This window comes from Ictalurus punctatus, chromosome 10 (assembly GCF_001660625.3).
Source record: "Ictalurus punctatus breed USDA103 chromosome 10, Coco_2.0, whole genome shotgun sequence".
Classification (NCBI taxonomy): Eukaryota; Metazoa; Chordata; class Actinopteri; order Siluriformes; family Ictaluridae; genus Ictalurus; species Ictalurus punctatus.
Window position 1 is genome coordinate 11,746,326 of NC_030425.2, and position 27,979 is coordinate 11,774,304.

At 36.5% G+C, this 27,979-nt stretch overlaps 1 protein-coding gene across 4 annotated transcripts; it reads right to left on the minus strand.

Moving 5' to 3' along the window:
• Window positions 1-101: 101 nt before the first annotated feature.
• On the minus strand, window positions 102-27,902 carry LOC108270965 (kinesin light chain 1). Of its 4 annotated transcripts, none has more exons than XM_017478040.3 (16): window positions 27,709-27,902; window positions 20,783-21,068; window positions 20,341-20,571; window positions 18,594-18,672; window positions 18,224-18,452; window positions 16,795-16,882; window positions 16,493-16,594; window positions 15,767-15,940; window positions 15,014-15,113; window positions 11,563-11,603; window positions 11,378-11,418; window positions 10,847-10,955; window positions 10,472-10,576; window positions 4,216-4,334; window positions 3,842-3,905; window positions 102-1,455 (listed from the first exon to the last, which is right to left on the minus strand). In XM_017478040.3, exons 2-16 carry the CDS (start codon window positions 21,059-21,061, stop codon window positions 1,372-1,374), a joined length of 1,845 nt encoding a protein of 614 aa, XP_017333529.1. In that variant the 5' UTR covers window positions 21,062-21,068; window positions 27,709-27,902; the 3' UTR covers window positions 102-1,371. The 4 variants fall into 4 exon arrangements, with proteins under 4 accessions (XP_017333529.1, XP_017333526.1, XP_017333528.1 ...); XM_017478037.3 differs by lacking the exon at window positions 27,709-27,902 and adding an exon at window positions 24,202-24,450; XM_017478039.3 differs by lacking the exon at window positions 27,709-27,902 and adding an exon at window positions 24,202-24,449 and having other exon boundaries at window positions 20,813-21,068.
• Between the last annotated feature and the right edge of the window lie 77 nt (window positions 27,903-27,979).

A 27,979-nucleotide genomic window follows, 5' to 3' on the forward strand; every position in this document is an offset into this window, starting at 1 on the left:
CCTCCCTCTCAGTCCGAACTCAACAGTAAGACATCAGAAGTAAAACACCCCCAGAAAAAAATACCTAAATGAAACCTGCAAATAAATACTAGAAAACTGTATCAAATAGGAAACTGTGTAACTGCAAAATATTGTAAAGATTGAATTATTTACTCTGCTTGTAAATCATGTATTTTGTCCAAGGCTTTTGGCACAAAATGATCTCCACAGGATTTCTGTTCCCTTTAAGTCAAAATAATGAAATTCACAGCTTTGAGTGGTCCAAAAATAAAAGTATACAGATAAAACAGTAATCTTGTACCTTATTTGAAAGCAAATCAACAGGAAGTTCCACAGCACTAATTGGTGTAAGAGCCATACAGTCCAATACAAACCTCTCTCCCGGTATCACTGAATAAACTATACAGATAATCAACATGTTTTTGTTACCTTTAACCCTGAGTAGCTCGTGCAGCATCAGGAAAGACATTCTATGATGACATAAGAAAATTACATCTAACATTTGTAATATCATGGCCGCACATTGGCTTAGCGGTTAGCATGTTTGCCTCACACCTCCAGGGTTGGGGGTTGGATTCCTGCCACGCCCCTGTGTGTATGGAGTTTGCATGTTCTCCCCGTGCTGCGGGGGTTTCCTTTGGGTACTACGGTTTCCTCCCCCAGTCCAAAAACATGCATGGTAGGCTGATTGGCATGGCTAAAGTGTCCATAGTGTATGAATGAGTGTGTCAATGTGTATGTGATTGTGCCCTGTGATGGATTGGCACCCCATCCAGGGTGTACCCCGCCTTGTGCCCCATGCCCCCTGGGATAGGCTCCAGGTTCCCTGCCACCCTGTAGGATAAGCGGTATAGAAAATAGATGGATGCATTTGTAATGTCACTTATTTTTAGGTATAATTTTCCTTACTTCTCTTTCTGTTGAACGTAATTATGCGTTGTGAGTGTAGTCCAATGCTATTGCAAATGCTTGCATTCATAATCACGAACAAATACCCAGCTGTTACACTATGCTATGAAGTGCACATGACCGTGCAGTAAAACAAATAAATAAACAAAGAAAAAAAAAACAGTTTTAGGTACATAACCTGTGCTTAGTCGTCACTGCCTTATTTGTGGGAGAGTCAGATTTCCCTGAGAGGTGTGAACATTCAAATGGTGAACGGAGAATCAAAAATAACAGCTGTTTTGATCAAATAAATCACATTACACATTCCATATAAAAATATTGTATAGGTACATTCCTTAATTATTAATAACAGTGATTGCTGGTTTTAACATTCAAGCATGATTTCAACTTTACAGTACACAAAAACCAACCAACATCTATAACAGCACTATAACCGTGTGAGTGTGTGTGTGTGTGTGTGTTCTATTTTTCAGTGCCATCAAACAGCTCCACAGTGCTGGAGCTCAGGCCTCGACTGTCTTTCAGCTTTCTTCCTGCTTTCCCACCCTGTGAACAGAAAGAGTTTCAGCAGCAGGGTTCAATCTCAGAGAGCTACACCCATTTCTGCCCATTTTTATTTATTGCTAACAATAAATAATTAATTTTTTTTAAATTATCCAAATTTATGAAAATAAATATGTGGTGGTGATTTATTTAGATAGGTTGATGATACTCACAAATACGATAGGGCAATATATGGATATAATATTGATATCGTAATAAACGATTACGCAATACACTTTTCTGAAATATCGTTGGTACCGTGATGTTTAATAATTACACATTAAATGGTACAGAATGGATTCCATTGATTTGAATTTGTAGGCATTAAAGAAAAGTATCGTCAGACTGAGTTTAGCTTTTTTTGTTGTTTATTTTACTACTGTTTTGCAGACAGTTTGTTAGCTAAATTATATATTGTTATAAGCACTGTGTATGATAGAAATGTCCTCAAGTATCGTGTTATGATATTTTTGTCATATCGTCCAGCCCTACACACAAGCCTCTTGCTGGATGACCAGGACTATGATTGGTGTAGAAACAGCAACAAAATATAATGGGTCACAAGTAGAGATGCACCGATGTATTGGCCAATAATCGGAAAATATTTAGAAATATCCGATGATCAGGGCTGATTACATCCTGTCAATCAAAAGGGGGCGGGAAAACACACGGATTTCATGCTGCGTGTAAAGATGATGTTTCTTGTGTGGAATAATGGCAAAACTGCAGTGTGTAATCTCTGTAACCTCTGTAATCTCTGCACTGATAAAATTTCACACCGGACGCCGCAGCAGTGAAGCGGGAGTTTCACCATCGAGTCTAATTTTTTTCCCCGCGCTGCTCGAGCTGAATTAAAGCACCAGTACGCCGTTGAAAGATTTAAATGAACATGAGTTGACAAAAAAGTATATATTGATAGTATAGTAGTATATTTCATATCTAGTTAATGTTAATATATATAAAAAAGTTGATATTATATATTATCAGTTTGATGTCAGTGATGAAGTAGAATGGTGTTTGTTTGTGGGGAGTGAATGTGAGACTAACAGGAGGCTTTTTTAGAATTCAGTCAACGTTAATATGAATTAATAACATTCAATAAGTTAATAATCTTACTTTAATCTTCAGAATGTATTTCATGTGTTAATGTTAATGTGAGTAATGTGTTTTCTGTGTATGAGACCAGTTACTGTGAAACAACTTGCTGAAATGGAGAGAATAACGTTTTTATTTGCATTTCTTTCAGAATTTTGGAATTAATTATTATTCATTTAAAAGAAGGCAGAAAAGGCAGAACTATCAGTATCGGTCATCGTATCGGCCGATATCACTCTGAATCATCGGCTATCAGTAACGGCTAACAAATTTTGTATCGGTGCATCTCTAGTCAAAAGGTCTTGTTTGAATGTTGTGGTCCTGATATTTATATCAGGGATTAGAAACTTTACAGGAAGCAAAATCTAAGTATTTAATTGACCGTAATTGAAAATGCGAACTCTAAATAGTTCCAGAGTGAAAAAAATATTTTAACAGTGCTTAACCGGATATCTAAACTTGAAAATGTTTTTCCTTTTTACACTTAAATTCCTGTCCAGAAATCATCACTTCCTGTTTGCCTGGTTACAGGAACATATGACGTTAGTTAGCTGATATAGCCAGGTTTCTCAGGGCGATGGTACAACGACAGAAAGTAATTTTCCTACGTTTCTGCAAGCAACAAATCACACTGCAAAGTAGAACGATGCTCTGAAAATGTACACATATTTCTGTTTTAATACAGTGTTGGGTTTTATTTATATAAGTTTCCTATAAGCAGTGGGTCAGGGGTTCAAGCTCCACCCCCAAGATGCCACTGTTGGGCCCACTGTTAATAAATGATTAAGGCCTTTAGCTCTATCTGCTCCAGGGGCGCCGTATCATGGCTGACCCTGTGCTCTCACCACAGCTTCCTAACATGCTGTGAAGAAAAAATTTCACTGTGCTGTAAGGAATAAGTGACAAATAAAGGCTTCTTCTTCTTCCATCATATGTAAAGAACGTTATTATTAACCATTCTTATTTCAGTCTAACCAGAGAGGAGTGTTGGAATGATGGAGCAGGAACGTAAAAATATTGTTTCTGTTCAAAACGATGAAATGAAAACCAAATCATTTCTAATTCCTGATTTATAGCACACTATTTATAGCACTCTAAACTCTAAAGCTTCATGTTAAGCCACATATCTCCATGACCAGACTCAGTTTTAGTAAATCTCTACAGCAATAATCATTTCCAAAATGATTAAGCAATATGTAAAACATGATCTTTCATAGCATGGGCTACATCACTGGCAAACTGTGATTATTAGATTAGATATCGATACTGGTTTATTCACCCTGAATCATCTCACCTGAAAAGCCTTATAATCATCTCCTGTCCTGTTCAGGTAATTCAGTGAGGCCGCTCTCTTCAAGCTGCATGAGATCAAAGATAAAGTGCAGTTATTATATCTGTGTGAGATGTTCCAAATATCAGAATATCTCCTGAAATTTCATTCAAGGAAAAACAGCAAAGAAATTAGGTCAGAAATTCTGGAAAGCGATTCTGTGGTAATCTGTATACTAGGGCTGTCCAGTCTCTTTTAAAAATGGGGAATTGATACATAAATGAATTGATATATAATTTACACATTTTTGATATCAAGCAACGTGGAAAGTACTTTATTTGAAAGTAGAATGCGGGCTCTTAAATAGTTTGAGATATGTAGATGAATGTAAATCTTACTTAGGGTTAGGGGAATCTTGCAGTATAGTTTCCTGCAGTTTCTTCACCAGCATCTCGCTGCTCCTGCGCAGCACCTCTCGCATTCTACCCAGAGAACCAGCCCTTTTCAAAGCCCCATCCTACACAAACACATACACACACACACACAGACACACACACACTTATTGTCTTATTATCCTTGGGAAGATCTTTCTCTGACATGATTATTTATACAGCTAATTAATGCGATGTGTGCAACTAACCTTAATCTCAGTAATTAAAAGGAAACCATTTAGCACTTAAAGTTTTTCATGTTAAAGCTGCAGTTTTTGTTAAATAAAAAAAATAAATAACAAACCAACCAACAAACAAACAAACAAACAAATAAATAAATAACTAGGCATGTCCCCATAAGGAAAATTCCTTTTTTTCCCCTCCACAAAACTGTCAGAATTTTCTATTCCTGGTGAGGCATTTGGTCCCTAACAATATATAAAAACATGAACACACACACACCTGACCCAGGAAACACAGAATGTTCCCCTAACGTTAGCATATGATTCCTGTTTGGTTATTTTTTGGAAAGCTAATAACGTTCTAGGAACGTTCTCTGTAGGTTCTTTTGTAACCAAAAGTTGCACAGTTTATTTTATTTTTTTTAACAACCTAAAGAGAACCTATACAGAACGTTCTATAATGGTTATTTTTAGGTTTTAATTTTGTAACCAAAAACTAATGTTCCCAGAACATTATGGGAACCAAAAATTGTTAGCTGGGGAGGTACTGTTCTTACTTACATGCAAACACTGTATTGTCAGGTTGCCAATTTATTTAGGTAGAATTCATATGGACATAGCTTCCCATATGCAACATATCCCTCACACACACACACACACACACACACACACACACACACACACACACACACACACACACACACAATAAAGGGACTAATGAACAGCTCGGGACAATCAGTGCATGCTGGATTTCAGCAGTGCTTGCGGTAAACCCTGTTCCCACGGAAACCAAGATGTAGGTCACCACATGAGAGGAAGCCAATAATCAGAGAGCTCCAGATCAGACAGATCACTCCTTCAAAATTGTAAGCCATTTACTGGCTTGTGTCAATGACATTAAGAAAGTCCACACCGTACAAACAGCATTCATAGATAAACAGTCACTACTGTTACTACAGTTAAGCACACGAAACACCCCCACATACAAACATCAATACTGATAATACAACAAGGAACACTCAGGTAATACCTTGTGGATTTCAGTAAAAATGATTAAAATGTCAAGATGTGTTGTTTATTCCACACTGACAGAGCAGTTTGGGTATTTAGAGCCCTCTGCTGCCTGAAAAGTGAATTGCAATTGTAATGAACCGACCCCACCCACTTCATTAAAACTGTATGCGCTTTTTTGTCATTTGCCGTTTTATCAGGGAAGAAATAGCACATAACCAAATTGTAAACAGAAATCTAAATTGAAGAAACATTTGCGATCCAAAACATAGCAATATTGCAAATCTCACTTTTAAGAATTATAATCTGCACTTTTCATTGTATTTGTATTTGTATTTTTTTTTTTGCTCCTTTTTCTTACCATTACATTTAGTTATTATACTTTATTTCATGTTACATTTAAGTGGAAGGATGGTTATTTCTAAAGGTATTACCTATGCTGATGCCAATAATAAAGCAATAAATGATATACTTCTCTTAGCCAAAACAAGCCAATTAAAAGAATGTACAGGCATATTTTAAAACACAAATGCTTCTTTGAAGTATAAACATCATGACTACAGCACTGGATTTCAACTGGGTTGATGTGTTTGGTGTAAAAAGTCCACCTCCAGCTGCCATTTTGAGCACAGACTTTTCCTCCTTTTACTTTTAAAGTAAGCTTCTTTTGTAAACAAATGGCTGCCTCCCCTAGTCTGCCTCACTCATTATCACAGTCGAAAGGCCAAGCACATTTAAAGCCTTTTCCGCCCCACACTGAGATACACTCTCTTTGCAAATGATGTCTCAAATCTCCGCTTAGTGTCTGGAACACTGAAGAAAACGACTTGCCACTACGCTCTTTCTTAAGTAAGCTCTTTCAGGCATATTGTTTTCCCCACAAATGATTTCTTTAAGAATCAGTGTGGAAAACTATATGCCTGTATAAGCTTAGACCCATTAAGACAAACATCCTTGAATTCAAAGTCTTATAACATAAGCGTATATCTTCATTGGCATCCATGCATTGCAGATTTATTTACACATGATCATTTGGCCAAATATAACACAACTGTAATTATACACGGTCAAGTGTAAAAGTGTTGCTCCCCTATTTGACCTATTTTACAATTTATTGACCAGAAAAAGAAATTCATGAAGTCTGTATTTTATATACAGGTTTTTCCTTAATGAATAATTTTAATGTATTTAAAGTAATATAATCCTTGTACTAGCATGTTAAATATTGTACATTTAACATTATCTTTTTAAATATAAAAGTTATAATATAACAGATATTGCTATGCAGTGAACAATGTGAACCTGGGTTATCTGCTATGGTACCTTTGTATATAGTATCTGTTATAGTAAAGTAAGTTTTGCATACTATTACACCTGGGCCACATAGCTTTTCTCTCAAACAATGGTGTTTCCCTTTCGCATACATATGAAACTATTGGAACGGCAAGGCCAATTAAATTGTTTGTGCCGTACACCAAAGACATTTGGCTTTGAAATCAAAAGATGAATATGAGATGAGAGTTTAGGATGTCAGCTTTTATGACATCCTAGTTTAGGATGTCAGCTTTAGGATGTCAGCTCCTGGTATTTACACTTTTTCTCCCTGATAAAGTCCCTTGTTGAATTGGCAGTGTGTTTTGGATCATTGTCTTGCTGCATGATTTTTTTTTCTTCACAGTTCTTGTTTCTGTCATCAGTTGTTGTTGTTTTCCTTGGCCAACCCATTCAGTGTGTGTTGCTCAGTACACCAGTAGACATTCCAAATACTTGTCTTGGCTATGCCCAATGTTTGTGCAATGCCTCTGATAGATATTACCTCTTTTCTCAACTTCAAAATGGCTTGCTTTTCGCCCATAGACAGCTCTCTGGTTTTCATGTTGGCTTATCCTTTTTAAATCCTTATCCTTTTCACAGGTGAAACTGAAGTCCAAAACCCAGAGTAGATGTTCAGAGCTATTTATTGTTTAAACAATCAATCTAACAGGACACACCTGGGTAACAAGAAACACCTGTCAATCACATGTGCCAATATTTTTGCACGCCCACAGATTGGGTAGTCTTGTACAAAATGTGCTATGTTCTATGTCATTTAACACATGTACATATAAATACCAGGAAATAAAAGCTGAAATTCTAAACTCTCTTCTTATGTTCATCTTTTGATCTGAAACCCAAATATCTTCAGTCTAAAGAAAAAGAAAAAAAATTGGCCTTGTCATTCCAATAGTTTCATAGGGTACCATATCAGGTTCATAAAGTCATTTAGAGTCAGCCAATAAACACAGGAATGTGAGCAGAACAACAAACTGCCTCAAGTCCCTACAATCTGACCCATGTGTTTCATCTGAGCTTTAACTGTCTCATAAAATCTAGCCTTTGATATTTAACACAGCTGTGATCATTAAATTCTAGCTGTGAGGCTGTAATTTAACCCAACACAAAAGAGTAACAAATACAAATAAAGCAAAAGCTACAGAGAGAAATAAATAAAAGGGGAATAACAGAATAAATGAGAAGTTCATAAAGAGAAACGCAATGTGATCTGATTTGTTGTGGAAGCAAAAAGGAGGAAGATGACAAATTATAGCCTAATTCCAAAAGAGAGAAAGAGAGAGAGAAAACAGGGGAGAGAAGGAAAGACTGGAGAGTGAAGACAGAGAACATAAAAAAAAACACTAAAACCCAGTCCCAACACAACAAAAAGCTCAGTGAAACCAGAGCATTCCATACATGAAATAAAAAGGAAACAGACAGAAATGATTTACCAACAGGCCTTTAAGCCACAGAGATGATTGATTGCTTAATTAATGGCTACTGAGTACTCTATATAGTTCTCTGTTGAGTCAAACTGGCCAATTTTGGTAAGACTAGAGGGCAACAATGGTCTAAAATCATGTCTCTCTACATATTTGTGAACGCATATTGTGCTATGAGGTAAATTACTGTGTTATGCATTGCATTTGATTGTTCATGTACTTATTCATTCATTCATTCATTTATGCATCTGCAGTAACTGCTCCATCAGGTGGATCTGGAGTGTTCATAGGACCACTGCTCATGAAGTAGAAATACACCCGGAATGGGAAAACAGTTCATTGCATGACAACCTACACACACTAACTCAGTGACACTATCTGTATCTGTATTTGTTTCATGCTTCAAATATTCGCATCTGTGTCTGTATTTGGATTTAAACTGAGGTGGGCATGGCCTAAACCAGAAGCGCTGTAAAGATTCTAATTGGTCTCTGCTAGAGATATGCACAGATATTTTTTTCAATTTTCATTTGTACCTGCCCACAATATATTCTAATAAATTTAGTTGGTTCTATTTACCAAAATGTATACAAACTAGCAGCCTAATTTAAACCATCATGGTCCTGACCAGGCAGTTACTAAGGATGACTACATGCAAAATACACTCCAAGTTTCTAACCAAGTTGGTGAGGGTTGAGGGTCTTGCTCTTTGGCAGTCAGGGGATTTAAACATGCAGATTTCAAGATCAGGACGGTACCCACTTATTTCAGGTGGAATAAGTATCTTTAAAGTTCTTCATATTAGCAGTTTCTTCATACCCACAGCTTCACAAATGAGTCCTTTTCATCTTCGTTTTGTTTCTTATAAGGGCAGATAGTTCCAAGCACTGCATTCACCAAAACCAAATGGTACGATGTAAAATTAACTAGCAACCACATGGCTAATTACGTCTCTGTATAATGATGCAGTGCTGAATAAGTATGGGGTGGATCACACTGGTGGTGAAGTTTGGCTTGAGAAGAGGGCAGCACTACTTCTAATGGCCCAGATAGGACTCTCCCGGTCATACACACATCCTTTTCTTACAGAAACAGTTAAGTAAAAAATATATATATTTAAACAATTTATCACTCCAATGTCCAATGTTGTTATTATTATTATTATTATTATTATTATTATTATTATTATTATTATTAATGTAGTTGTTTAGCTAAGATGTTTAGTGTCTGACATGATTCTTAATATTGCAGTAGAGCTATGAAGCAAGTGACTACACTCAGAAAAAAGGTCTTTCTAAGACCCTGATGGGTTCTTTAGTTTGACCCTGGGGAAAACTGAAAGGTCTGTGTAGAACCCTACAACATAGAGTTTTCCCCTTTAGAAAGCTAGAATGTATGGAAGAGAAGTCCGTTTTTGTTTGTTTGTTACCCAAAATGCCTTAGCTCTTCAATAACGTTACACAGATTTACTGCTGTGGTTTAGGATATATGGTGACTTACTCTAAGCTATTAAAATGACTACCTTGTAGCTGAAAACTGCACATTATGGAGTAGCCATCTTAGACACATCAAATTACTTCATCAAATTTGCTCTCGTTCTCCCCCTTAGTCAGCTGGGACAGTACTTTAAAGCTGATACACAGAATTTTTTTTAAATATAATTTTCATTTGTCACCAAATTGCTCCTTTAAGGCAGACAAGATGAAGAGTAAATGGTTTTATAATTACACTGAAGCACTTTGCAACCTTCTTTATCTATTCAGTATGTGCCATTCTTTCTTTCTGACACACATAAATACACACCATTAAGACAGCAGTTAAGCAGACAAAAACAGATAACAAACTAAATGAGCACTAAATTTGATCCTTATCTTTAATAGGCAAGTAGCATGGGGGTCCGGCAGTATGAATAGTCTAGCAGGCCAGTCTTTCAAAAAAAGAAAGAAAGAAACAAAGAAATATAATACCACCAGCGTTCACAGTAAATATACGCACAATGACATGCAGTAGCAAAGTCCTACCTGTGGCAGTATTCAGACTGGGACTAATTACTTTCTAGCCCAGACTATAGTTTCTTTCCACATTTTTGTGCACTATTGGATGTGTATAATCATTAAGAGGATTTATACATTTTAGAAATATCTCCTTTAACAGCAAGGCTGATTTTGTTTTGTATGAGAACTCAGGATCAGGAGTGTGCGTCTGTGTATGCTGCTGACTGCATAACATTGTACTGAATATTTATGATGTACAGTATACATGTTTAACACTCACCCCACTCCACTCCACAATGTCACCAGCTCCAGGTTCATACTTAACGCTGTATTGAGAAGCGCTTCTCCTCCGGCCCACATCCTTCAGAGGCTCTATTGTGGCTCCCTGAAGCAGACACACATGCATAATAAACAGAGCTGTATTCAGAAATTAAATAATTCACCGTTGACGTAAATGTGAAGTAAAACCTAAAAATATGAAGTGTCATGTTACACCTCTAACTAATTTGAACTGAGGTTTGTGGTGTGTATTTGTAATGCTCCTGTCATTAGGAACAAATGTCTGTAATAAGAAGTAACGAGTCATGTGACTCAGATATTCGTTAGTAGATTTTTCAGAGGTTGATTGTAAAGATGGAATCGATGTGACACTGACCGGTTTGTGTGTTCTCATAGCGTACTCTTCCATAATTTCTGCCGCTTCATTTTTGCCTTCATATCGATACAGAACTCCAAGACTCCGAATGGCGCTGTTTATTATAGGGCTATGAACAAAATCACACACAACACACTTGGTCTAAGCCCAAATCCCAGCCAAGGCGGTGAACAGTTTGATTATTTTATAATCTGAGTCTCTATGACTCAGATAGTTTTCACTGTAAAATCATTTTTCTATGTAACACAATACTTCAAGGGTTGAGATTTAATACCTCTAAACTCCCTGCTTGTGTCAATCGTCTAACTATATTCTTTAGTTTTTTAAAAAAAATATATGATTCCTGAATAGTAGTTACTAGTAAAGATACTTTAAGTAACTGAATAACTAAGGGTTGAATAAAAATGTAATGAAATGATATGTAAACTAAACTGGCACAAACACACGGGTTCTGGAACATGCAGCTGTATTTGGATGAGAGAGTTAATGCTGAAGGGAGTTGGCAGTATAATTAGACCTTGTTTTGCTCACCTAGTCACCTGGCAGCCTCTAAATTCAGCATTATGAATACCCTGAGGGTGAGAGAGTAGAGAAATAAAAACACTTCATGTGTGAGTCTGTGCTGATTGGCTCTGTGTGAAATATAGCCTACATGATGATGTATAACGGTGAACTGTGGCTTCTCTAGACTATGACACATTTTAGGATTGACTTACTCTGCCCTCCTCAGCATAAATCCAGATGGGCTTGTTTTCAGCTAGGAGGAAAGAGACAGGGATACGGGTTCAAAGCTATGACATAAATGTAGTGCGGCCATAATGGCGAATTACCCTGACTATACCACAACTCTAAAGTGTCATTCAGAGACAAATAACTGAATATAAAAACTGATTTTAGTATCCACTATTTAATTGTATTGTATATCTGTTACTCTGAATGTTAGACATGTTGAAAAGTGAAAGGTCTAAAAAATAAATACATTTGAATTAAATTAAAGGAAAAAAAATCAATAGGAGAAACTCAATCACATACTGATTTATTGATTTACTCAATCACATACTGATTTATTGATTTACTCAATCACATACTGATTTATTGATTTACTCAATCACATACTGATTTATTGAAACCGTGATCAAAGAAATCAACAGAATAAATTTAAATCATGCCAATAAATAAAGATCATACAGACAAATTTTTATGTATATAAATATATTTATATATTTAAAAAAATTTTGATCAGAAAGATGGAAGAGGAAAAGCTGAAGCAATAGTAACATCAGTGCATATAAGTATAAATAAAGGTACAAGCTACAAAGAGAGAAGTAAAAAAAATTAATTAAAGAAGTAAAAATACACACTATACATTCACTTATATATTCACATATAGTAACAATGTCATAACAAATTCATTTTTAACTCTTTTAAAAAGATTTTTTGATTGTATGAGCCAAAATGTGCTCAGCAAAAGTAGCTATTCTTCACCGTTACAGAGTCTAATGCTGTAGATGACCAGAATGATATTTACACAATTTGTCCTTCACCCCAAAAATTTAGTCAAGGCATGTCTGGTGTCTCAATTTTTCTACTTTAGTTTTCTTAAACTAAACCCGAACAGATTCTCTGAATGATAGTACAGTCATCTATAAAAATGGACAAAGCCCAATGCAGAGCTAAACAAAAAGCAGCCTCGTCATCATTTTGCTGTTTGTTATATTGTTCCAATTTGATTTATTTTAATATATTTTATACAGAATTATTCTTCTGTTTTAAGTGTCACTGAACCAAATAATGACTTTTAAGGTAACTCTGTGATGATTTTGACGTGCAGTTTGTACAATTCTAAAGTGATCGAAATAGCATTGTGCTATTGCTATATTAGCATTGACGAAGATTGCCAGGACCCCAGTTTTTACAGAAATTGGCCTACATTTAGAAGTTGCAGATGGAAACTGCAGGGTTTTTTCAGGAGCTAGCTACTAAATAGTTCACAGCCACCACAATCGTATTTTAAAGCATATAACCGAAGTTAATTCTAGTCGATTTCAGAAAGCACAGACTATGGGAATAAAGGTAACGCGTAAGAGCAGACAGTGTGTTTACAAGGTAGAGAAGCATTTCTATTGTACTGGGAATTATGCAGACATTACAGTGATGCAGGTCAGAATGCTTTTTGCATAGGTAGATTAGTCTTCTAGTCCGAAATGAGACTTTACATAGTTACGTTAAGTGCTTTGTTAATGAATGAATGAATGAATGAATGAACAAACTTAAACTATTGCCAGTGATATATCATTGCATAATGCCAACATTTTTGGGATAGTGTCAAGTTTTTTGAGATGTATTTGGGCTGGATATTTTCCTGAGACCTGGCAACCTTAACATAGTGTCTTCAGTACTAAGAAAGACCTTAGTAGTGCTGGCTGATTGACTATGCACTGGGTGAGAAGAAATTGTGTAAAATTTTATTTTAGGTCTTAAAACTTTTAAAATTGATAGCATCAAACTGTACCATATAATCTCCTTTCAATGTGGTAAACATGGCGAACATTGCTGTGTTTAAATGAGAGTACCATTAAACTTCCTCTGCTGCTGGGATTTTAAGCCAAATTTCTAACCAGTCCAAACACAGTATATGTAAATACTGAAACAGAATAGGATGGTGTGATGTATTACCATTCCGAAGTTGATTATTTTCCTATAACAGCACATCCTAAAATGTTTAATTCTTTTTATACACGGCAATTTTCTGATGTAAACTATTGTTTATTTATTAATGAATGGCACATTGCATGTTTTATCCGTTTATAGTTTATATGTTGTGGAATGTCCACGAAACAAATTCGTTCCAGTTATCGCTTACATTATAGCAGCTAGAAACATATAAAAATGGGAACCTTAGAGTTTTACTGTTACAAAGCAACATCCTTCAAAAAATTATAAATAAATGTCTTCTCACAGAAAACTTCACATCAAAGAACACACACATTTTTTAAAAATCACTGGGTTAAATCGCCGTGTAACGTACTAGAACAAGTACATTAATATAAACCGGTCGTGTAAATTACAACTGCACGACATTCTGAGTTGTGCTGTTATTGGAAATTAATCAAGATTGAAAATGTAATTTCTGACCAATCAGAATCAAGAATAAATAAATAGCACAGTACAATTTATACACTGTAAACCTGGATAGTTCAATTAACTCAAGAAATCTGAGGAAATTAACTACCTCAAAATTTTTAAGTTGATAAATCAATTTTTTAAGCTAAATACACTTAAATATAACAAAAAATTAACTCAAACTTGTTATATTTAAGTGTATTTGGCTTAAAGAAACAGATTTTTTGAGTTAAATGAACTCATCCGGTTTTACAGTGTAGTAAAGCCTATTCCAGCACACCCTTCTGGTGTACCCAAACATCTGTTTACACGTGAATTACTGTAGAACATTTGACCTCTGACGGACATTATGGTTCAAACTTTTTATATGGAGTTAAAATAGTATAGCTTCATTTTAGTTTATTTTAGACAGTCTTAAATCGAAAACTACAAGTTAGCCACGTAACACAAGAATGCAATTTTTAGTAACACTTGGTCTTCAGAACATGAAGGTGGTCACTCGATAATCAGCTCGAGCTTCTCTCAGCCAGGTCTTGGGCTGTTTTTTAAACATGTAGATAACATTGCAGAGAGAAAGAGACAAAGTGTGAGAGGCCAAACAGTACCACAAGTAACAATCTAATCCAAGAGAGTTCATATCTTAATATGAGCAGATACTGTCATTTCAACGGAGAAACCATTCATTACAAGAGACAATAAAATTTAGAACAAGAATGCTATAGCATTTTCTAATTACAGTTGCAAAAACTAGACTAGAAGTGATTAGATTAAAAAAGGTTTAAGGCTACTTAATATGTTGAGTGTTCAATGATGTATACATGGAATATCTTGCATTAAGTCACATATAGGCTCTGTTTAATAAAAAGATGATTAAGCAGCTCCTGAGCTGATCTTTGTGAAGCTGTACTGTGACTTGTAGAACCGTTTTATCTCATTGGCAATGTTGATTATTGGGTTAAAACTGTCATTTTATTGTTTCTCATGGTGGCTCCTCCTGATGTGGGCATCATTTGGGAATCTCTGCTTTAAGAGCAGAATACTCACCATCTACTGTCCCAAATTCCTTCTTGTGAGCTTGTGTAAGAATCTCTTTGTACAGGATCTCAGCCTCCTTGTATTTACCCTGTTTCAGATAGCATGAGGCCTAGAAGAAATGCAAAAAGATATTGTCTGTTGTCATCAGGAATACGGACATGTGTGTGTGTAATGGATATAGCATATAGCAATAATTACAATCCAGACATTTAAATAGATATTTGAACGTAACCCTACCCTCTATAAATGACCAAGTTCTACCATTTGCATATGTCCTCACAACATGTGTTCCACCTTTTATGCAAATCCATACAATTAATCATGAATTACAACTGTTGGAGTAAATTAAGCTCCTACCTGGAAGGATTGCTTGGCATGTGGTGGCCATATTATTTATAAATTTGAACATTCTTTTGATAATTATTGAGATTCAATCTCTGTTGAGTATTTTGACACCGATGTTGTGAAGACATGCCAAAAAAAATTCTAGGACTAGTTCACAATAGCTAGTCTAAAATGTTTTGCCAATCCTAAATGCTAATTTCAGGGAAAGACATGTCACTGTATGACTTATGGTTCACAAGGTGTGGGTGAAAAAGAAGAGAAGAAGAATCAGAAGAAGAATGTGAAAAACTACGGGGTTCCAAAAGTGTTGGTGCTTGGACCCCTAAAAATAACATTGCTCTTCAGAATGCTATGCTGTGCAAATGCAACTAAAAAAGGGGACTCCAGTTATCATCCAAGTCTAGTGTGGATATTCACCAGATTGTTCTTTGTTTTGGCAACATTGGGATCCTCCTGACCCAGATTCTTCTCATATATTTCGAGGGCTCTGCAGTAGTAATACTCCACCTCATCATACTTGCACTGGTTCTGACAAACCAGTGCCAGGTTATTCAACTGCTTGGCCACATCTGGGTGATCTCTGCCCAGGACCTGGACACCAACAGAGAGACATTTTACCAAGAAGAATGGTCAAAAATACCAGGGTCCAGATGTGTAAAGCTGTTAGAGATATCCTAGAAGCTGTAATTGCAGCAATAGGAGGTTCTATCAATTATTGACACAGGGGGTCAATACCTGCAAGCAACACCTGTTTGCTTTTTACGGTAAAAAAAAAAAAAGAAAGAAAGAAAGAAAAAAAGTAGAGGTAAATACTTATGCAAGGCACTGTACATAGGTATGTACAATTGGACATGCTCTTATAGGAAAATGATAAAAGATTAAGTGGTATATACACAGAAATTTGGCAAATCTAATTATTTTTTATTCATTAAGGAAAAACACACTGCACATTATGTGTAATGTTGTGGAATTTTTGCAAAACTAAATTAGTTCCTGTTATCATTTTCACAAGTTTTAGAAGCGATAAACAGTTGTTTCCTCACCAGTCACTTTTTGTTCCCTCTCTTGAAATTAATAAGACAAAAAAAGGGGAATAATAAAAATGTCAGAGGCTGAATTTTTAAAAGCAATAATGTAGAGTACCTTCTCTCTCAGCTCCAGAGCTCTTTTACAAAGCGGCTCAGCCTCTATGTACTTCCCCATCTTCCCATGCAGCACTGCAAGGTTATTCAGCGTAGCAGCCACCTGCAGGTGACACAACACACGAAACTTAAAATAATGTTCCACCACTGTGTGGAAAATAGTGAGAGCTCACTGTCAGGTTGACTAATGCGACTAATGAAGCCTGACCAAGGTAGGGAGTTGTCATCAGTGAAACTATTCAAGTTCCCTTTCTCTTTTTGTACTGTTTAGTTCTCCGAGTGTGTATGTGTGCTGGAACTCACCGAGGGATGCTCCTCACCCAGAGTCCTCTCTCTGATAGTCACAGCATCATACAGGAGACGGGACGCTTCTTTAAAATTACTCTGCTCCCTGTAATACAAAGAGGACAGAAGCAACTCAAATTTTGTATAAGGTAATAATCTGTAAAGGGACCAATGCAGCCTCATTTTATCATTTGAAACTATGTTTACTAAAAGGTAACAATACTGAAAATGATTGTGTGCTGAACGCACACTTTTGAATGTGAACATTTTTATTCAAGTGATTTTAGAACTGCAACATGAGCCTTTATTGTTAATGACCATTTTGCACTGATGAATTTATTTAACCCTCCTATTATGCTGGAAAAAAGGTACACCCATTATGTTATGGGGCAAAATGACTTCCACAGTGTAAATACACACAAAAACAGCAAAGAACAGCTCAAAACAGTAAACCTTTATTACAGCTTGTCTGAGACAAGCTATAATAAGAAATATTTGCATATAAGTTCATGACCCTAAATGAGAAAAGTAAAAAAAAAAACAAAGAGAAAGAGAGATTAACCAGTATTTCAGACATCTCAAATGTGGAAATGGCTCAAATTGACGCAGAAGATAATAGGAGGGTTAATAGGTATTTGTTCCTGTAATCACCTTTATGTAACTACAGACTACAGAGATGTATGAGTGGAATGATTCCATATCCATCCATCCATCCATCCATCTTCTATACCGCTTATCCTTTCTTCAGGGTATACCATATCATTTTTATATAATGTTAAAAATATAATATTTATGCATATTAATAATCCTCTGTAAAACAAACAGTTCCAGATGTAAGAAGGACGTATCTCAAAGTATATAACAGAAATTATGGTCAGGACATTTTTAACCTTAAAATAATAAGGAGAAATAAAAGTGTTTAAAAAAAATCCCTAGCTTGTAAAAATTAAGTGGAAATGAAACTACAAGGTGATGTAAAGTTACCCACCTCTTTGCATACACACACACACACACACACACACACACACACACACACACACACACACACACACATGTTTGTCTTATTATCCTTGTGAGATCCATCCATTGACTTATTAATCCAGCTAATTAATTCTATGCCTACACCTCAATCTAACCCTAACTTTAACCACAGTAATCAAAAAGAAACCCTTTGGATGTTTTTTAAAGCAATAAAAGCTGCCGTTTAAAAAAAGCAGGTTTCCTTGCAAGGACCCAACAAGGTCAAAAACCGTAAGATATTCTTATACTTGTGGGAACATTTGGTGCCCAATACACTACAACTGATTTGCCATAAAATGTAAACAGAAGTCTGGGTTAATAGGACATTCATTGTTAATGAACACACAAGAACCTGAGAGTTCATAATACATGCTCATGATAGATTTGCCTAGTAACTGTCTACATGACTGTTTAAATGAGGACTGGCCTGTATACAAGAGCGAGGATGTTGAGCATGGTAGCTACGTCGGGGTGATCATGGCCCAGAGTCCTCTCCAGGTCCTCTAGAGCCTGTTTACAGAGTGGCACTGCCACTTCATAGCGGCCTTGGTTGGCGTACTGTATCACCAGGTTATGGAGGGTTTTGAGGCGGGCAGGGACCTCATAGCCCCCTTGCTGGGCCGCTGCCACTGCCGCACTGCTCACTCGCCCTGATGCTGTACACAGAATAAATTCATAATTCCAATGAGACACACTTCCTGCTTCAGAAATGAAGCTGAGAATCGCTTTTTTATTCACTTCAAAGACATCAAAAATGCTCATTTATAGCGAAAGGCAAGATGATAGAAAATTCTTACTTCCTGGTTGATTCGCTTCTTCATCATTGGGGAACAACTCATCCATAACGTCTTTTGATGTCTCCTCTTTTTCCATGTCCTGCAAAAATCCCATTTATAACAACCTCATTATGACTCTGATTATATCACCACTACTATCTCTGGTGTTCCTTTCTATTAATGATCTCCAAAAACTCTGTTAAAAAAACTTTTTTGTGGAATTTAAAATAACAATGCAATTTAAGTTAATTTAATATTGCCATCAAATGCCATTCCATGTTTGTATTTTTTAAAATGCATATAGGTCAAAACATGAATTTCAGTATGATATTGTGGTTATATCAAACTCTCTAACAGATCCAAGCTCAAGCCAATATCCGGAAAGAAGAAATGTCTAGGGTCTAAATTTTGAAAGCCAATGTTAACTGTGTGCATAACGACATCAAGAATTTATGAGCACTTTTACCTTGTAAAGGTTTGCTTTAAAAAGTTGGGAAAACAGTGTTTAAGTCATACAAGGATTTGGTTCTCTATAAAACACACAGACTTATTTATTACTCATGAATTTCCCCCTAAAAATCCTAGGACAAAATATCTCCAACCAGCACGCTATCCTCCATCCTGGTTTTTCACTTGACCTTCTGAGCTCTGGCCTGACTGCCTCGTGGCATATATTTACATGTAATATATGCACTGATTGAGAAAAAACAGAAACACTTAGACTGAACACACCTAACTGATTCACTGAGAGAGGAAGTGAAAAACAAAGCAGGAGTGAAAAAGTAATAGGAGAGGAAATGTGTTTTTTATAATATGTATAATTGTTTCAAGACAACTATAATATTTAGCAGATGCTCAGCTGATACAAGAAGGTTATGTGAAGGTGCACTGTACACTTGATGCTAACATAACAACAACAAAACAACAACAAAAATCATTTCAACTGTACTGGCAGAAATTAGTATTACTGCAGTGACAAAAGCTTTAAGATTTGCTGCGTAATGACTTATCCCACACAACCCAAAGTATAATAGATTCACCCCCATTTTTAACAGTTGCCAAGGTGTTCTTTTCATCAACTACTGCTCCTTTTTTATCTCCAAACATACCTTTGGAAATGGTGGCCAAAGAGTACATCATAAGTCCACAGCACTTGTTTACAAAATGCCTCTGACTTTTCAAGATATAGATTTGCATATTTTAGATGTTCATTTTTGTGATGAGCTCGCACGTAAGGTTTTTGTGTGGTTAGTGCTTAAACTTCCAAAGCTTCAGTTAAAAAGTGAACATAGGATGTAGACTATAGTACGATGTAGCAAAAAGTAAAAACATGAAAACATGCAGTTTTATCAAAAATCATACCAAAAAAACAACAACAAAAAAACCCCACAGACTTTGTTTATCCAACTATCCTCTTATACTTTCTGACTTTAAAGCATATAGTATTATTGATTAATAGAACCTGCCTGCTTAAAAGTTTTAAAACACACTATGTCTTACAGTATATTGCACTATGGTTGCTGCCGTATTTAAAACGTCATATTTTCCACTTGCTCTTGAACACAGCATTATGTCAGGGCTGTAGTAAATAGTGAACTACAACCTTCAATTACAGTAATGCTTATTGTCTTGAAAATACTTTAATATGAAATGAATAGATCGTGTGTTCATTTTCCTGTTGGCCTTTCTGTCTAAACATAGTAAAAAAAAAAAAAAAAAAAAAAAAGGTAGAGCACTGTGTAGGAGAGAGTGTGTATGTATGTTCTACCTCCAGCAAGACTTCCGGGTCGTACTTCTTGAGCTGGTTCATGAACTCCAGGTGCTTCTTCTCCTCCTCTAACTGGACTAAGCTCTGCTCATACTTCTGCAGTTTCTGCTGCACGTTGCTCAGTTCCTCCCACAGCCACTTGTTCTCCTGATCAAGCCGACGCACCTGAGCTCGCAGCTTCTGTTTCTCTGCTTCCACTGCACTCAGGTGGGCAGCCAGAGCCGTCATCACCTGCAGGGGTAACACACAGCGACCATTCAGAGGTGTTTCTGCACAACACACAGACGTCTGTTAATGTATCCCTCAATACATAAAACATCATTTCATCTCATCTCCACTAAGAGTAAAAATCCAGCAAGCTTTTCTTGCTATTTCAATGAACTTTTTTACACCCTTGTCCTGTTTTTTTTTTTTATGTCTTTGTTTTTATCTGGATCCAAACCTGCTTTAATTGCTTCACTTCTTTAATCACCTGTGCCTCCTCCAGGCCTAGCTCGATCATCTCCACAGACTTGTGCAGCAGTGAGGATTTCTCATGCACCAGGCCAGCCTCCTCGTCCTTGTTCAAGCATTTGATGGTCTCCATCAGACTGTGCAGCATAACGTTGTGGTCGCTCTTCAGCGCCTCTAGGCCCTGGATCACCATCTTGGATTTGGAGATGATCTGCTCCTGCGTCAGTCTCTCGAGCTTCTCTTCACAGCAGAACACCATGGTGGACATGCTCTCACTGGGATAGTTTAAAGAAAATTGAGTGACATGTTCACAAATATTTCTTTAGAAGTTTAACATGATATGGCCAACAATACTACATTGCGATTATACTGTGATTGTGAAATGTTTTGCAATGTACTCATATTGTCGTATTAATGCAGTCTGAAATTTGTAGATGCATTTCTAGATAATATTTCTAAAACTGTATGTCAAAAAATTATCTTGGATATCTGAGAAATCTGAGGAAAAATAACAAACAACAAACGGCAAACAAGGAAATTCCAACTAAAATGACCTAATTCTCAGAAAAAAAAATTAGCTGTTTGTTTTAAACTTTGAACTAAGAGCTTACAGGAATGTAAGTAGTTACAAAGTCCAAGTTAACATTTAATAAATAATGTTTAGCCCATAGACACTCTTACTCTGGGGACACTGGCTGTGTATACCCACCTCTTTTTTGAAAGTATAGTCGGTTTTATATAGAAGTTTTCAACTGAAACTGGCCCAACCACTGTTGATTAACATTAAAAATTATTTATAGCTGTGAAATCCATTATAAAATCATTTAGATAAAACTAATCATGCTTCAGCTGTCATTATAAAGACAATTTCATCAGCCTACGTGACTGCACTTTTTAACTTGCTTTATGTTTCAGATCTAAAGACTTCCAAATCGTCCCATGAATTGTGAACAGTTTATAAAGCTGGTGTGGATTTAGAAGTGAATGGCATGGTGGTGCGCTCAGTTACTGTGAAGTTTCAGACCTTTCAGACATTGTTAGACCTCTGGGTTCTCCTAATGTCTGAAAACATGCAGATTGGTGAATTGGATATGTTAAATGCTTAGGATGGTACTGCTTGAAGTACCATGAATTAGTTTTGGACCTCAAGTCCACATGGGCATTCTCACTGTGGTTGATGGGACTACAGTTGCTGTGATGGCCTTGAGACTGCAAATACCACATGCAGTTTTGTGCTCAGGTGTCCTTTGGTGAACAGTGGATTAGTTCAACAAAGACTTCATGTAAAAACCATAATGAACTTTCTTTTACTTTCACACTATCCGTTGTTACCCAGAGGAGGACGGGTTCCCTTCTGAGTCTGGTTCCTCTCAAGGTTTCTTTCTCATATCATCTTAGGGAGTTTTTCCTCACCACCGTCGCCACCGGCTTGCCCAATAATGATTAATTCACACACTTAAAATCTGTATGCTGTGTTTATATGTTTCTGTAAAGCTGCTTTGAGACAATGTCCATTGTAAAAAGCGCTATACAAATAAAATTGAATTGAATTGAATTGAAATTTGGCATCCCATCCGGTGTGAATTCTCCCTTCCTCGTGCCCAATGTTCCCAGCATAAGCTCTGGATCCACTATGACCCTGACCAGGATAGAACAGTTACTGAAGATGAATGAATGACTGAAATGGAAGCGTATCTTGAGACGAGCTTAAAGTAGAGCCAAACAGTAGTTCAACATTAACCAAGAACTGTCATAATCTTTGTACTTAAATTATTAACCAATCAAAGAGTAACCTATCCAAACAGTCAACAATGATGGAACCATCTTAAGCTGGCCGTTCTTTAACGCTCACTCCCATGATGCAATAAACTTTGGGTTGTAATGATAACAAGTAAATAAAGACAGAGCCAGCATAACCTGTTCCTGTCTTCTTCAATGACCATGGTGTGTGTATACACACACATCCATTTTCCCTGTAAAACTCACCTGCAGTACTTTGGAAAAGCGAAAATGTGTAAGTATTTGTATTAACATAAAAAGATTCAACAACGGAGACATAAACTGAACAAGTTTCACAGGCATCTGAGGAACAGAAATGGAATAATGAATCCCTGAACAAAGTGGGGGTCAATATTAAAAGTAACAGTCAGTATCTGGTGTCCACCAGCTGCTTTAAGTACTATAGTGCATCTCATCTTCATGGACTGCACCAGATTGGTCAGTTCTTGCTGTGAGATGTTACTCCACTCTTCCACCAAGGCATTCGCAAGTTCTTGATCACGTCTGGGGGGACACATGGTTACATGTAATTTTCCACTGAAAGGATGATCATCTGTCCTTCCTGTCTCCCTGTAGCACTGTCTTAAGCGTCTGACATTACAGACATTGCAGCTTATTGCTCTGGCCACATCTGCAGTACTCATGTCTCCGTGCAGCCGGACTATGGCATGTTCACACAGGTAAAGAGGAATCCTAGACATCTTTCCTATGGTGTTTTTCTATGGTGTAGAAAGGTCTGTTTAGTGTCCTAAGTTATTGTAACTGTGACCTTAATTGCCGACCATCTGTAAACTGTTCGTGTCTTAAGGACTGTTCCACAGGTGAATGTGCAGTAATTGTTTATGGTTCATTGAACAAGCATGAAAAACATTGTTTAAACCCTTTCCAAGAAAGATCTAGAAAGCTTATTTGGATTTTACAAAATGTCTCCTGAAAAGGGGACATTTCTTAATTTTTCCTGAGTATATTTGCCAAAATTCTTCCTCACATTATGGAAACTTTAATAAAACATCTGCTCAGAGGAGAATCTCTGTGGCTGCACCAGCCGTCTCTACTCACCTGTTAATTAATAATATTTATAATCTTCCCCTCTTGTACAACCATTCTAGTCTAGATAGTGTGCATGTATTGAGGTGTGGTTTTAGAGAGAACATCAAAATAATCGAGGGCTGACTTTCCAAACATCTTTCATCCAAATTAGTAGGTATTATATTACTAGGTACCAAGCTAAAGACGCACAAAAATCTGTATTGAAATTGCAATCCTGATTCGTTTCTAAATTTGATTCAAGAACAGCATAGAGTCTGCAGCATTTGTACCCATGCAAGCCCTGCATAAAACAGAGCGCCACTATTCCTCCTTTGTTGTAACCAAACACACACACACACACACACACACACCTGAAGCACAGCGACTATACAGGAAAAAAACAAGAGAATCAACATTGGAAACTGAATTTTTAAATGACTTAAACACCCTCTTGTAGTGAGAGAGAACAAATTTGCCCTAATCAAATTTATGTACTGAATATTAATTTAACAATTACTAAACAAACAAAGACTAATGTATGAAATAAACAAATGGGCTGAGCAAGTCATGGTGGCACATGCCAACTCTTTCAAAACTCACCAGTGATGCATTACCAGGCCAGTGGTATGAATGTGCACATAATAGTCCCAGCTTGCAGAAATGTGTACATTTATACAGAGTCTATAGGAGGTTGTGTTGCAAATTACATATACAGTTGGGTCCATAAGTATTTGGACAGCAGCACAGTTTGGTTTCCCATTTTTGCCTCTGTAAACCACCACAATAGATTTGAAATGAAGCAATCACCATGTGACTGAAGTGTAGACTTTCGGCTTTACTTCAAGGGTTTTTTTTTTTTTTTTTACATAGTCCATCCATTTTCACCGGCTCAAAAGTAATTGAGGGAGGGTGGGGGGAGGGGCTTACGGGGTAATCATTTATTGTTTTATGTAATCATTGTCATACAATTGCTGTTGTGTAAAATAAACGTATTGCACAACAACAAAATTGTTAACAAAAAGAGGTAACTGAAATGACCAATGATTACATCTCTTATACAAGAGTTTTATTTATGAGACAAAATGTTTCATGAAATAAAGGTAGAAACATATATGTTAATATCTTCATGAAAAGCTGTCTGCCATTTTGATTATTAATTAAAATGAGCTGAATCTAGAAACAGAAGCTTTTTCTTAGTAATTAACTAAATTGATCCTGTGACACATATCACAATGAAAAAAAACTGAAAACTGAGTGTAACTTATCCAGAGAATAGCTGAGTTTTCACCTTTGTAATTTAAACCAGAGGAAATGCTTGGAAATTACACCTATGTTCATGAGTAATGTGAAATGATGACATTTTATTATTAGAAAGATATGTACGAGCAGTAATGCCAGACTGTTACATGTATCTGTGTCCTTTTCTTTTTATTGGTTACGTTAACTGTCAGCTGTTTTAATTTACAATATACATATCTTCTTAGTTTCTGCCTTTGTGACCTTGCATTGGTACTGAGGTCAGAATTTGGGTTTTGTGACAAAGTACCAAGTACCAAGCCATCAAGAACACTGAGTACCTTCTACAAGTGAGAAACTCTGTCTGGCACTGGTCTGGGAAACGCTTTTGCTCTAAAACACCCAAACACTCATAAGGGGGCATGGTAGCTCAGTGATCCAAGGACATCCAGGGAGCTATTGTTGTGTCTTTTGAAACACCATCTTGATTATCTCGAAGTTTGAATTGCAAAAACATATTGGATACAAGCATTATATGTAAGGATCTGTAGTTCATGGTCAGGCTAACCTTGCTCTTTCTAATTAAAACCATCCCACACACTGAGCTATGACAAGGACGATCCTGAATAAACGTACTGTACATTACATAATTGAGATTAGATGTCTATCACAAATGTAAAAGAATATATGCATTCAGATAATTTTACCATTTCAATACGCTTCATTTGTAATTCAAACAGGAATAAAACATGACAATTGGTTACTAGCACAAAGTTCATTCCTTTCCAAAAGCATGGCATCCTTAAGCTTTTTATCACAACAAACAGTAATCAGACATCATTTTTATTTATATTGTTGTGGAATGTCAGTGACACAAGATGGATCCTCTTATCACTTATATTACTGCAGGTATGAGTAGTTATTCCCTCCCCAGCCTCTCATACGCAATCTCTTGAAGTTAATGAGACAAAAAATGCAGCTTATCATGTTAATGAGAAACTACAAAGATCTCCATCCTAAAGACTTTCTCATTTTGGACATTTTATAGGAACAGTTTTACCTCTGACCGTTAGAAACCGCTAACACCGAAGACTTCCAAAAAATGCTAAATAAACAGCTCCTCACAGAACTTTTCACCTTCTCAACAATTACACGCGCTTGTATCTGTTTATGTGGAACATCCAGCAGTGTAATTTGTTTAGAGCATACTCAAATGAGTGTGTTAATATAAACCTGTGATTTGTCTTGAATCTGCTATAGAGTCTGTTATATAAAATTAATCAACACAACAGAATTGAGGATTCGACAGTGCTGTGGTGTAAATGTGTGGAATAAGCAGGAATTTAAAAGAAAACACATTTTATAAAAGCAGTTGCAGTTATATCATATGCAGTAGTACACACATACAACGAGTATCATGTACAAACAGTTGCAGTTATATCATGTGCTGTAGTACACACATACTACAAGTATCATGTGAAAGCCAGCCTTTGTCTTTACCTCAGATGATACCTTGGTCATAATAATCCCATATCTGCCTATTGGCTTTTCCTTACTAACTGCAGGTCATAGTCCACCATGTTATTACCTTCCAGAAAGCCCAATCCTGCTTCGTCATCACATAAGCACAGACATGTCAAGCTCCACGAAAAAGCACTCGGAAAATTACCCATGCAATACACAGCAAATTATTCTCTCTGCCACACACATAAAGAAATAGTGGTGTAAGTGGTGTAAGATATAAAATTTGTGTGTGTGTGTGTGTGTGTGTGTGCGCGCGACTTTGATTAAATGCTCTGATTCATTGATTCAAATTATTCTGATTCTGATTCAAAACCACCAGAAACTATCATCTGAAACGTCTTAAATTGTTCAGGAATCCCACAAGACTAAAAAAAAAAAAAAAAAAAAAAACCTGCTTAGTAAATTGGATCAAGGGCTCATTAGCATATTTCAGTCTTGTGATATACATATCAGTATCTCAACGCTCACACTTGTAACAATGGCTAATAAAAGATACACACTGTATCTGTACTGTAGCCCAGATTTCACGTTTCCACTATGAAGTGAGAGCTTCATTAAAGGTTTTACTTCAAACTATTACATAATACTGGAAGGTATTTACTATGTACTACATTTACAAACGAACACATAGAACATACTTGTAAGTGGGTTCATACAAGAAAGGCTTGCCAAATTTAGACCCATTTTCTGCTTAAGGGTTAATTAATAACATTAAAATTGTGTGTGATATAAACGACAGTGCAGGATTGTGCTCAGTGCTTTAATTAGTGCTTTAGCTTAACCAGCACTGTTTGCTGCACTCAGACAGAGACTAAAGCAACACCACACACACCATCATTGGCAGCCATGTTGACACATGTTGGTCACTTTAACTAGCGCTGTTTCAGTATAGTGATGAGGTCTAAATCCCGACAGAAATATTTCATATACCTGTTATATAAGCCCTTCTCCTTCCATTCTGCAGTGCATGATGGTTTTTACACGTTATTATAAAAAGTGTCCATTTTTCGCTTAGTTTAGTCAGTCATATTGGCCTTCTCAGTGTGAACACACTAGAGATTACTCACAATACATCTAAATTAGCAAACATGTCGATGAGATCTGAGATGCAGCATGGGTAAATGTGAACCTGAAGGAAACATTCCTGATGGTTTCCATCTGGTTTTCTACCAGAAAATGTACAAAATAGGTTATGTACACTTTTCTGAATAAAAATCTGAATTCGAATTACTCAAAGAAAAGAATGAAAGAAAAGTGAAGCTATTTTCATTTAGTGTTAGAAAGATTTTTGAGTAGATTTAGATTTTGAATACAGTTCTTAGAGACTGTGAGCACAAAATAACATACCGGTTTTAACACGTCACAGATCAGCAGCTCAGGTCCAATAACAGTGTGTGTGTGTGTGTGTGTGTGTGTGTGTGTGTGCGATGACCCAGTTAACGACAGTCCTCCCGTGTACCGACATCCAGAAAATCCACCATCACAGACAGAGCAGCAGCTCCAGCAGGCACAGCAGTCAGAGACCTGACCCAGTGTAGTGAGTAACAGGAGGAGGGAACTGTGTTTACACAGAGGAAACGCCCTGCTGTTCACTTCCACAATAACGTTCAGCGCAGTC

What these genes read in the sequence shown, in the direction of transcription:
- LOC108270965 (XM_017478037.3), bottom strand. Translation starts at nt 24,326, where the DNA reads ATGGACCCAACTGTATATGTAATTTGCAACACAACCTCCTATAGACTC. An exon ending in TTTATGCTGAGGAGGGCAGA is followed by an intron (nt 11,419 to 11,562) that starts GTAAGTCAATCC and finishes TCTCACCCTCAG; the next exon opens with GGTATTCATAATGCTGAATT. An exon ending in CAAGATTCCCCTAACCCTAA is followed by an intron (nt 3,906 to 4,215) that starts GTAAGATTTACA and finishes GATCTCATGCAG; the next exon opens with CTTGAAGAGAGCGGCCTCAC.